Genomic DNA, 12167 nt, shown 5'->3' on the forward strand with positions numbered 1-12167 from the left:
ATTTGAGACCGACGGATCTCGGCGATCAAACCGCTCAGATCGTACATGGACCGAGTACGCTAAGCGGCTCGTTCCGTACAAGCAGCGTCGAGGGTGAATTTCCCCGGTAGTTTGGACCACGCGGGTATTTAGGTAAATTGAAATTGGCAATCGACCCTACCCCACGTAGTCTGTCTATTGGCGAACTTCGGTCCAATAGGGGACCCGGAGTTTTCTGAAAAGGTACGATCTGAATTCCGGGCGATCGGTCGAGCCGATTCTACTGCTCCATCTAGCGGTCGTGCTCGCGGCTGACGCCCGGCCCCGCAACAGTATTACGTTGTTTTGTTTTTTCAACTGAGTACCTCTTTAAAACAAGTCCTGGTGAGGGTGTGCAATATCTGATTGCTATTTCTAGTCGGGTGTGTGCATGTGTTTCCAGGCCATAACTATTTTACCATTCAACACCAAATTTTTTTTCAACAAACTTTTATCATGAGAATATGGAGATTAATTAATAATTGGGTCAAAAAGTCAAAAGGACAAAGTCACAGTGAGTCGACATTCCTTTTTTGGCCTGCCCACTGCTGCACAGCATGCGACAGCCATGTTTATATTCATTTAAATACATTGCTTCTGTGTTTCTTTATTTTGGCCAATTGCATTTTGCGATTCTCCTGATTTTACCATTTGAGCTTTTATCAAATTTTCAATAAACTATGATGAGACTTATGGAGAACATTAAAAGTCCCTGAAGTACCATCTTTTTTACCCCGTGTACCCCACCCCCATCCCTCTCCCTTCCACAGATCTCCGATTGTCTCTGTTCCCCACTATTTTGTACTTCCCTCTCCCACCCCTCGTTTCCTGTCTTGTTATATGTTTCTGTGTATTAGCGTTTGTACGAGCCTCGACTTGGGATACAAATGTTTTTTTTTGTTTTTTTTTAAAGACAATGCATTGAACTCTATTTTTTTGGCTGTTGTTTTCAATCGCGTACAAAGCAGACGCAGGTGGGCTTTGTATTTTGAGATGCTTTCTAGTTTTGTTTGTGAAGAGATGGCAAAACAGTAGTTTCCATAGTTTCCCTGCCCTAAAATGTAATGTTGGCCGTAATCTGCCACAAAGAATGACAACAGCCAGTTAATCATGACAGCTGTTGAGGATGAACTGTAATGCATCATGAGGTTTGACTGCGAAAGGTGAAAGGTTGACCATTTAATCTGGGGGAGGGTAATAGTTATTTAATTGCAGTAAAAAATATAGATCCAAAATAACTATGTATGTCGTCACTACAATAATATGGAATATGGAAAAGGAATTTTGTTACATATTTCAATGAAACTAGTCAATAAGACTCCGTGCTTCAAAATATATATATATATATATATATATATATATATATATATATATCTATCTCCATGAAGCCCTTGGAAATCAGGAGATAGAAGACTGGCATCATGATAATATTCCCCCTTTGAAGATGAAGGACACAAGCCATATGGCATTGAACAGACAAATTTATTGCCTTTCCTGCAAAGCGATAACGCATATCTGAACAATCTAAATACAAGTAGTAAAATAGAAGTAACGCTAAACAGGCCAGGTAACCTGGGAGTAGTGAAATTTGCAAATAAAGTTCTTTATACAAAAGGATACATTTTAATTTACAGTTTTAATTGGTTTGCTGAAGCATGGACTGTTGAAACCAAAGTGGAATAGAGACCCCACAACATTAGCGATTCCAAGTGGAGAGATTGGGGGGCGGGGGGGGGGGGAATCCCCACTTTTCACGTAAAATAAAGCAAAATTCGTTTCCACACCCATATTGTCAGTCTTTCAATAAATATTGTCATTTAAGTCGATGGCAAATTAATTTAATTGCAAGGAGCGTGAAGTAATATCACCGCAAAGCTGAGAAATAAGGTAGTTTGCACTTTAATAATGCACAATGAAATGTAAACTTTGTTTTTTGTTACACTTTACACATCCATAACCTGAGCTTGCATAAAACTGATTGTAGTATGGAAAGTTCCAGATGCAAAACGAATTGACCACCTCGTACAGCTACCCAGGAAGCAAGGCCGGAGTATGAAGATGAGCTCAGTGCTCATCACCTGCGACTGTGCAGGCATTACGTGCTCGGTGTCAAGTATCCTCCCAAAGGGGAGGGAGCATCATGTGACTGCAAAACTTTCATCCTCACCTTGTGTGTGATCATGGGCAATGGTTCAAACATGTGGGTGCACAGTGTCATTATTAGTATTATAAAATGTATAATAACAAGACATGTCAAAACATAAATGGGTGGAGGTAACAAAGTATTTATGTTTTGGTAACCAGACGTGTGTGTGTGTGTGTGTGTGTGTGTGTGTGTGTGTGTGTGTGTGTGTGTGTGTATGTGTATGTGTATGTGTGTGTGTGTGCGCGCGCATGCACCTATAAAAATATATACAGTATATATATATATTCACATACACACACACACAAAAAAAAAATGTATATATATATATATATATATATATATATATTTAAATATATATATATATATATATATAATTAAATATATATATATATATAATTAAATATATATATAATTAAATATATATATATATATATATATATACAATTAAATATATATATATATATATATAATTAAATATATATATATATATATATATAATTAAATATATATATATATATATATATATAATTAAATATATATATATATATGTATATATATATGTATATATATATATATATATATATGTATATATATATATATTATACTGCTGTTACAAATAACTGTCCCAATTTATTTTTCCCACCTGGTATCGGCTGAAGAAAGTTATTGGCCCAAGGCATTCACGAACCTGCTGGCCAAGCTTGATGTTGGAATGGAAGGTGGCAGGAATTTGGAATTTGTCATCAGTGATAACTTAGACTCTCGTGAATGACACCTTGGGTTCTTTAACTTATGCCAGCTTAACATTCATCTGAGGGATGGCAGACTTTGTGCTACAAGACCCTACTTGAAAAGCATCAATCTGAGTTTCCATTTCGGTCACGAATCAAACCCGGACTAGACACCTCAGACGTATGTGTGCTCCACCTGTACCATCATGTCGGGACCAGTCTATAACAAAATGCAACGTCGACGAACACACTTGCATCCTTGACCACATATTACACACAAAGCGAGGATGAAAACAGTCGCATCATCTGCATTTCAGTCACGTGACACTCTTCCTCCCCCTCCCCTTCCCTGCACCCCCACCCTCACTGGTTGTGTTTGTATTAGTTGACACTAAGTGTACGATGCTTTGCACAGTCATGGACGAAGCCCACTCAGCAGTCACAAAATGTGAGATCCGAGCCTTGCCTAATTGACAGCTGTACTACCTGGTGCTACCTTTATGTTGAACAACCTTAATTGCTTATACCCACCTCCCTAAGCATAGACTTGTTCAGTCAGCTATAAGGAATGAAATTAAAAATCACCATTTAACTACATCAAGGAAATTTTGCAAATGGAGAAGTTATTTCTCTCTTCTCTTCTTTTTTTTTCTTTTTAAAAGCAGATATTCTTAAATGAAACAACCAAAACTTGCAAAAAAAAAACAAAACAAGTTTCAATCACCGTAGTCACAGTACTTCACTCGCCCATATTACAACGTAGATTTCCTCTTGCCACGGGGTGTGGTCAACGCAATTCACCTGACATGCTGTCCCAACACAACACCCCATCTCCACCATTAATGTTCTCTGTCCCACATTCCTTCAGTGAGTCATGCTCTGCAACTCATCATTTTGGGAGGGGTGGTGGAGGTGGAGGAGGTTCAGATGGTAATGGTGGGAGGGTTGGACCACTCCCACTGAGAGCGGTCTGTGCCCGATGCATTACGGACTGGTACGAGTGCGGTGGGCAGTGACCAAATGGAAAACCTGACGGGAAGTCTGATGAAGGAAAGGCCGATTGATTTGTACTCGTCGGTGTGCTCACACCTTGTGCCGACAATAAAGACTGCAGCATGTCTCGTGTTGCCTTAAAGTTGTCTCTGTGTCCCGACCCGACACTGTCCAAGTCTGGGCCACTTTCGGAGCCCAGCCCATTACTCTCTCCACTGCCATCCTTCTGGGCTTTCAACCTGGGAATCTGTCCATACGTTGTTGAGCCAGTGGAAGATGGACCTGTTGGAGGAGGCGGTGGCATGGGCAGGTTGAGCAGTGACTGAAAGTTGAAGTTGTGCTTTGCACCCGCCGTGCTCTTACCACCAGATGCAGATGATCCTGCAGATAATTTGCTCACTTTTGCACTGCAGTGTGGTGAAACATCATTTTCACGGGGCCGGACCCGAGTGGAGCCGGAGCCGGAGCCTGTGGGCCGACTCGTCGACTTCACTTCCGTTGAGAGTGCAGAGCTTGCCCTTGTAGAGCCTTCATTTGCATGCTTGCCACTACTATGCAAGTGTGAAGAGGAATGTTTATGACTACTACCACTGCTGCCACCACTCCCACTGCTGCTGTAATGGTGGTGATGGTGATGTGAAGGATGATGCTCCTTATGTTTTTCCTTATTAGAAACACCAAGGTGCCTTCCACGACTTCCGTCTTCTGTTGTGTGGTGGTCATGATGTGGAGGTGGGACTTTGATTTTCACTTTTATTTCACGGCCATCCTTCGTCGGCTCTTCCTGCATCACGGGAAGACGTACTTTTAGTGAGCTCTTCTCTTTAGTGTGCTTGTCCGGCCGTTCGGAGCCTTGGTGGTGGGATTTGTGCTTGGACTTGTGCAATGCTTCTGTGGAGGATGCCGTTGCAGCAACAGCCTGTCTGTCACGCTCACGTCGATACTGCTCAAGAAGCTTCTGTGCATCACTTGCATACTTTTCTTTCTGCTCAGCTTCCTGGCGTTCAAGCCTGCGTTTCTGCTCTGCAAGTGCAACAGCATTTTTCTCCTGATATTCAGATAAGGAAACCTTCTGATAAGGGACACGATTCAAAGTCGCTGGTGCAGGCGTGCCCTGTGCGACTTCACGAGCTAACAGCTTCGATGGCCCATCTGCTCGGTACACTTGCGAAGTGTCCAAATGTGTCCGCTCTCCCTTGGAAGTCTCAGTTTTCCCAGATGGATCATGCAATTTGGGGAAAGAGTAGCCCTTTAAAGTCGTCACAAGCTGCCCAGATGCTGGAAGGCATAGTGGTTGAGAGGAAGGTGCAGAGCCACCAGAAGTGTGTGCGAGTGGGCCCAAGCCTAGAACTGTCGGCTTTTCAGTTGGAGAAAAGTTAGAAATATCAAGGTTGAAGGTATTGTCGTGGCTGTGTGCAGACGTCTCCAAAGAAGGTGTGCCATCCAGTTTTGACTTCTTGTTGAATTGATTCTGGTATGCCTGGGGCAAAGACAGAGTGTGTTAGTCACGATTATATAATGTACTACGTTAGGTATGAGAAACATCCTGCATGTTCAATTCCGTGTTTTTTTCAATGTTTTTTTTGAGGCATGACAAGAATTGTCGACAAGAAATATTTCAGACCAGCAAAGAAAAGTAGATATCTGTGATCGCAAAGCTATCGCCAAGGGTAAGCTTCCCCTGACCTTAGGAGGCTTACCCTTGGCCCACAATCCAATGGTGGCCATATTTTGTTTGTATGACCTTGACCTTCAACATTTAGGGATTATAGTGTAAACAAGGACAATCGGTACAGTGCATACCTCCACCACACAATGCCTGATCCACGAGAACATATCGGGCTCAATACATTTTTGAAATATCATGCTATTACAGTACTATATCGTTTTTGGCCCTGTCTCTCAATGGTGAAGAATCACTTTGAAAATTAAATTATTCTCGTATCTGGATACGGATTCGGATCTTCACCAAAATCGAATCAGTTTGTCCTCGTCACACACCCAACCTGTCCAAGTTTCGGCTGAATCTGTCCACCACTTTTTGAGATATCATCCTTTGTATCGTTTTTGGCCCCATCTCAAAATGGTGAAGAATCACTGAAAAAAATTTGAGTAGTCAGATCCGGATCATCACCAAAATCTAATCAATTGGTCCTTGCCGCACACCCAACGTGCCCACCAAATTTAATCCGAATCCGAATCCGTCCACAACCTTTTGAGTTATCCTGCAGACAAGCGGGAAGAAATATAACCTCCTTACACCTTTCGTGGTGGAGGTGAAAAAGAAACTGTGTCCCCATCTACAGTCTATCCCTAAAACATATCATGAAAATCAGAGAAAAATTATTAAAGTTATGATGAAAAATGTTTTTGTGAATTAGGTCGATCAAAAAAAGTAGGTCAAGGATGCGAAACAAATCTCAGTTGCACAACATAAATGCAGATCCACTAAAATGATGCAAAAACATCTTGGAAGGCCAAATGGTCTGAGATTCTGCAATGGCAAAATTGAGCAATGACAAAAAAAAGCGTTTTTCATATTTTTTTATTTTTAAGACCGCTATTTGACCTTAACCTTTAACCCAGAGGTGTATGACGTAAATTAAGCGTAAATGCGACTTGTGCTAGGCTATCTAGAGGGTAAATTAGTTTCAATTCGACAAACCTTAGAAAATATGTGGTGGAAAATGTTAAAATGTCTAATTGGATCATGACTTTGAAAATTAGGTCAAGGTCAAAAAATGTTGGCAGCCCCACAAACCTTTTATTCCCATTATTGGTGCAAAATTTAATTCTGAAAGTCCCAGCCAGCTCCAGGATACAGCTCGGACATTGACAGAAAAAAGGGAGAAAAACCTAAATGGTGGTTTAGTACTCCGAGGGGTGTAAGACCTTGACCCTTAACCCAGAGAGGTATGATGTAAATTAGGTTTAAATGCACCTTGTCCAAAGCTATTTCGAGAGGGCAATTTCTTTCCGATCGGACAAACATTAGTCGAGTTATGGTGGAAAAAAAAGTGTTAATGACTGAGGTCATGACCTTCAAAATTGGGTTAAAGTCAAGTAATTAGGTCAACCCCACATTTTCTATTCGCATTACGAAAGCAAAATTTAATTCTGAAAGTCCCTGCTGGCTCCGTCCGGGACACAGCTCAGAAATTGATACAGTTCAGAAATTTGGAGTGTTTGAGAGTGCAGGAAGAAACTTTTTTTTATTATTATTATTTTTTTCCCCCAAATGGTGGTTTAGTACTCCTGGGGTATAAAACTTTGTGGTACCATTAAAAATTTGGGGCGCCAATTATAGAAAGAAACCCCACAACAGCAATAAGCCTTCCCTGATGATCCAGGGGGGCAGCTAAACAAGAAAGGAACAGGACAATTGGTATTTTAAAAAGTGTAATCTTTCCTATATTTAAAGTTCATTTTTCTTGTGCTTATTCGCTCCATAATCTCAAAGATAACAGCACAGCAACTGCAGATGCCCATCATTTTACAAATCAAATGACATTACCTTCCAGTTTCTAATCCTCTTTAGCCTATTGGGTGTTTTCTCAAGTATCTGGAGGAATTCATGAGTTAGTGCTGCAAGACAAGAGAATGACAATGCAATAAGCTCCATGACATCAATCAAGTTTATATAATGGGTTCATCCATTCATTACTCTGAAAACCCTTTCATCCTCCCTCAACTGGGCAAACTAATATCATGCAGAAATATTTATCGACCCCAAACAAGATCACTGCCACTGACGCAAGGTATCACAAAACAGTTACGTCGAAAGGTCTGCTGACACGGATCCACCGTGCCAAAGCAGCAGTTACCCATGGGATCCCCCGTTCGGAATCAAAATATCACCCATCTCTGAAAGCAAAAGTTTAACAAATTATATCTCCCCAGGAATAAACCAAAGTGGGACGAAAACGGTTTGGCGCATGCGAGATAATGGCGGGTAAGCAGGCGACATGTACTTGAGGAATAAGTTTTTTTTTATTGAAAATAAACCACAAGGCAACAAGAACGGAGGAGAATCTTGACATGATAAGACGACCACAAATGAATAAAGAAATAAACACCACAAAACGATAACTTACAACCTGCTTAACACAGGAGATACAACTTGTGGCGCCACATGAAGAGTGTGGGAACAGCACGTGTTGAGCCCCATTTATCCCCGCCGCGACTGCCACGGCCCACACCACAAAGCTCTTTGCTCACGGAAAAGCAACAGCCAGTAAGGTGGCACAGCACCACCCAAACCAATGACACGAGACCTTGCAGCGCAACAAAGACTGCACTTGTGATGGCCGACACCACGCCGGACACCTTGTATTTTGGGGGGGGGGGTAGATCTAAAACAGGCAAAACATAACTCTTACCCATAGATATAACATATGTCATCTACAAGTACATACATTACATTCTCGGATTTATATCACCATTTTAAGGTTACTTATTGACTGCCCCTCGTATATTAGCGGGGTATGCTTACACATTGTGAGCAATAACGAACCGTGCTTCCCATTGTCTTTGGTCGCTCACCTGCATTTGTTTGTTTTTTTCATTCATTAATTTTTTTCAATTACAGATGCTTTCCAACGGTTCTGTGATTTTTCCTGGTGTATCAGCTTCAATGTCTGTTGGCACGTGAAATTTCAGTTTTCTACGTCACCTGGAAGGTACCGATCTTTAATATCAATCAGTCAGTGGTGAGAATGACCTTCACATAAATATAAATACACGATCAGTCAAAAGTTTGAGAACACCCCCATTTTTCAGTTTTCACTGAAATTTAAGCAGTTCAAGTCCAGTGAATAACCTGAAATGGTACAAAGCTTAGCGGTAAACTGCCAAAGGTTAAAAAAAAGAAGTTAAGGTTACCAAAAACTGAAAAATAATGTAAATTTCAGTTGTTAAAAAAGGCCCTTTTCAGGGAACAAGTAATGGGTTAGCAACTGCAGCTGTTCTGCAGCAATGGAAGTCAATTAAGCCTTGAAAGTTGATGCAAACAATTCCTACAGGTGTCCCAACTTTTGCTGATTAGTTACAAACCCTCTGTCTGTATAAAAGCAGTGTTGGAACAGACTGTGTTGCTACACCCTCTGAAGCATTGTTTGGACAATATTGCACTGCAGGAAGTAGTATATTGCTATCATAATGGTGAGAAAAAGATAATGAACAAAGGAAGACTGACAGACCATGATAACCCTTAAAAGTGTAGGTCTTTCCTTCAGAGAAATTGCAAAGCAAACCAAGATGTCAGTGAGTACAGTTTCCTGCATCATCAAAAGGCACTTGGAAACTCTGAAAGGAAGAGGTCTGGCAGACCCAAAGCCACAACACAATCAGAAGACAAGTTTCTGAGAGTCAATAGCTGGCGTGATAGGCGGCTCACAGGACAGCAGCTTCAAGCACAGCTTAACACTGCTCGAAGTAAGGAAGTCTCAGTTTCAACTGTGAAGAGAAGACTTCGAGCTGCAGGTTTGACAGGTCGAGTGGTAGTAAGAAAGCCATTGCTAAGATGGCAAAATAAGAAAAAGAGGCTTGCCTGGGCCATGAAGCAACGCCAGTGGACTACTGAAAACTGGAAGAAGGTCTTACGGACCGATGAATCAAAATTTGAAATCTTTGGTTCATCAAGCAGGGTTTTTGTATGCCCTCGAGTAGGCGAAAGGATGGTTCCTCAGTGTGTGACACCAACTGTCAAACATGGAGGAGGAAGTGTGATGATCTGGGGCTCTTTTGTTGGATCCAGAGTCGGCGAATTGCGCAGAGTGACTGGCACCCTGAACCAAAAGGGCAACCACAGCATTTTGCAGCGCCATGCAATACCCTCTGGTCTTTGCCTAGTTGGTCAGGGGTTCATCCTACAGCAAGATAACGACCCAAAACATACCTCCAGGCTATGTCAGAATTACCTTAGACGAAAAGAACAAGACAGCAGGCTTCAAATCATGGAATGGCCAGCACAGTCTCCAGACTTAAACCCCGTCGAGCTGGTTTGGGATGAACTGGACAAAAGGGTGAAAGTAAAGCAACCTGCAGGTGCAACACATTTGTGGGAAATTCTGCAACAGTGTTGGGAAGAACTTTCCGAACAATATTTGATTTCCATTGTGGAAAGAATGCCATGAGTATGTGTGGCTGTTATATCCACAAAAGGTGGCTACTTTGATGAGTCAAAAATTTAGATTAAATTTTGTTCAACAAAACGATTCCATGATTTCTTTTTATCTGCAATTATGTATTTGTTCTATGCTTTAATTTCAGAGTACATTGAAACATTAAACTGATTACATTTCATTAAAAACTGGAAAATGGGGGTGTTCTAAAACTTTTGACCGGTAGTGTACGTACACACACACACACACACACACACACACACACACACACACACACACACACACACACACACACACACACACACACACACACACACACACACACACACACTGCGGTGTGCTTATACATTATGTAAGCATGCAAACCGTATTTCCCCATTGTCTTGGTTGCTGACCTGCATTTGATTTTTTAGTCATTTATTTTCTTTTTCTTTTTCATTTATTTATATTTTCTTTAACGGATGCTTTCCGACGGTTCTCTTTTGTTTTTCCTGGTGTATCGGCTTCAATGTGCGTCGACACAAAATTACCGTGCTTCCCCCATCGTCTTTAGTCATTCACCTGCATTTTTTTTTCATTTATTGATATTTTCATTATGAATGTGATCTGACTATTCTGTTGTTTTTTCTGGTGTTGGGGGAAGTGCCATCATTTTCTTGAATACTCTGGGAATCAGTGACGTCACAACAATGGCACCGCTTTTCTCACCGCATTCAGAGGGGCATTTCCTCAGGAGGAATTTCCTCTTCCCCATGGCTGCCAAAATCAAAGGAAGGTGTATCTCTGTTTTATAGCTTATCGCAAGGCTTTTGATTGTTTTGATCATGTTTGAAAGTTCTTTTTCATATTTTGAAAAAGCTACACTTTTAATGGTGACATGAATGTTTCCAGTAAATTTACTACAAACTGGAAAGTGACGAGGGCATGCTCACACTTGAACTAATCGATTTTCAAAATTCAGAATGCAGACTGTTCATTCAGCAATTTGTATCAAAATGCAAATATGAAACCAGAGTTATCAGATAACCTTGCTTGTGACCGACGAAGCGACGAATGGACTAAACATTTGCATTTATATGATGAAACTGCCTGAGACACCGAACTTGCTTTTGCTTTGTAATAAGTGTGAGCTGACGTAATTTCCCTACAGGGAGTGACCGACAAATTAAGGTCTTGAAAGTCCGTATTGGTGCCAGGTGGCAGTTCTCCGCAGTTGCATTTAAAACGAGCCAAATCTACCCATTAAATATGGGGTGCCTCGTTGCTTGCCTGGTCTTTGGAGGTTCTCAGTCCAATCCGGATGCTTTATTTGATGATCAACCTTTCCTTTTGTTTTTTTATACCCAGATTATTTTTTCCTCTCACTCTTTATATTGCAAGTCCAGAACTGTACTCCTTTCAATGAAACTGCATCGGCAGCCCTATGTGCCTTTACGACATGAAAGGAATGGTATTATTATATATATCTTATGACAGGGAAGAACAAATAACAACAAGAAGAACTACCACCATCCTAGACTCTTCCATAATGGTTCGATAGAGCATCCACTCTGAGTCGGGGAGGTCGATGGTTTGAACCCAGGCCGAGTCACACCAAAGACTAATAAATAACCCCGAGTCATCTTTTGAGGTTATAGTTCAAACCTCTGATGAATCCAAAATCTGGGAAATAGCAGGGACTTTGACGGCAGGCAATTTGGGGGAACCCCACCCTGATCCGAAATGGGAAAATCTAAGACTGAGCGATTTTTGTGGACCATCGAGTAGAAGGGCTATATCGGGTTTCAATACACTACTACTATCACTCAGCGGACACATCCGAGATAGAATTCACGATGTCGTGCCATGGGTCTTCGTCCTTCATCAGTGTCTGCAAGTCCGCTATGTCATGCTGGATATCCCTTGCTACGCAGTCGATGTAGTTCAGTGGCCTTCTTCCTCTGGTTGGGCAAGGCAATCTCAAGCAGATCACGTCAGTTATAATTTGGTCTTTGGCGCAGAAACAGTGACCAGCCAAACGTGTTCTGCGACGAGCTAAAATGGTAGAAATGGGTGGTTATGTCTCCGTAGATCTCTGCTTTTGTTCTGTGTTCCCGCCAGCTGATTTTCTGAACTCTCATAAGAAGCCGAGTATATGTGCCATCAAGCTGGTCCTGC

The 12167-nt window shown here is 41.5% G+C and overlaps 2 protein-coding genes across 4 annotated transcripts in view; one reads left to right on the plus strand and one right to left on the minus strand.

Annotated features, from left to right (window-relative positions):
• Positions 1 to 3114: 3114 nt before the first annotated feature.
• Positions 3115 to 12167, minus strand: part of CCNT2 (cyclin T2) — a 52601-nt gene continuing 43548 nt past the window's right edge. For all 3 annotated transcript variants that reach the window (XM_085875579.1, XM_085875577.1, XM_085875580.1), the window contains 2 exons: positions 7403 to 7473; positions 3115 to 5368 (listed from right to left, as the gene is read on the minus strand). In XM_085875579.1, coding sequence (XP_085731705.1) covers positions 3785 to 5368; positions 7403 to 7473 — 1655 coding nt within the window. In that variant the 3' untranslated portion in view covers positions 3115 to 3784. The remainder of the gene's footprint in view (positions 5369 to 7402; positions 7474 to 12167) is intronic.
• KANSL2 (KAT8 regulatory NSL complex subunit 2) overlaps positions 8484 to 12167 on the plus strand; it is a 98914-nt gene continuing 95230 nt past the window's right edge. Inside the window, exon 1 of the transcript XR_015056593.1 lies at positions 8484 to 8567. The gene's annotated coding sequence lies outside the window, so the exon portion shown is untranslated. The remainder of the gene's footprint in view (positions 8568 to 12167) is intronic.

Source organism: Eptatretus burgeri, chromosome 3 (genome assembly GCF_056783735.1).
Source record: "Eptatretus burgeri isolate ZD-2024b chromosome 3, Ebu_testis_v1, whole genome shotgun sequence".
In the NCBI taxonomy this organism is placed as follows: Eukaryota; Metazoa; Chordata; class Myxini; order Myxiniformes; family Myxinidae; genus Eptatretus; species Eptatretus burgeri.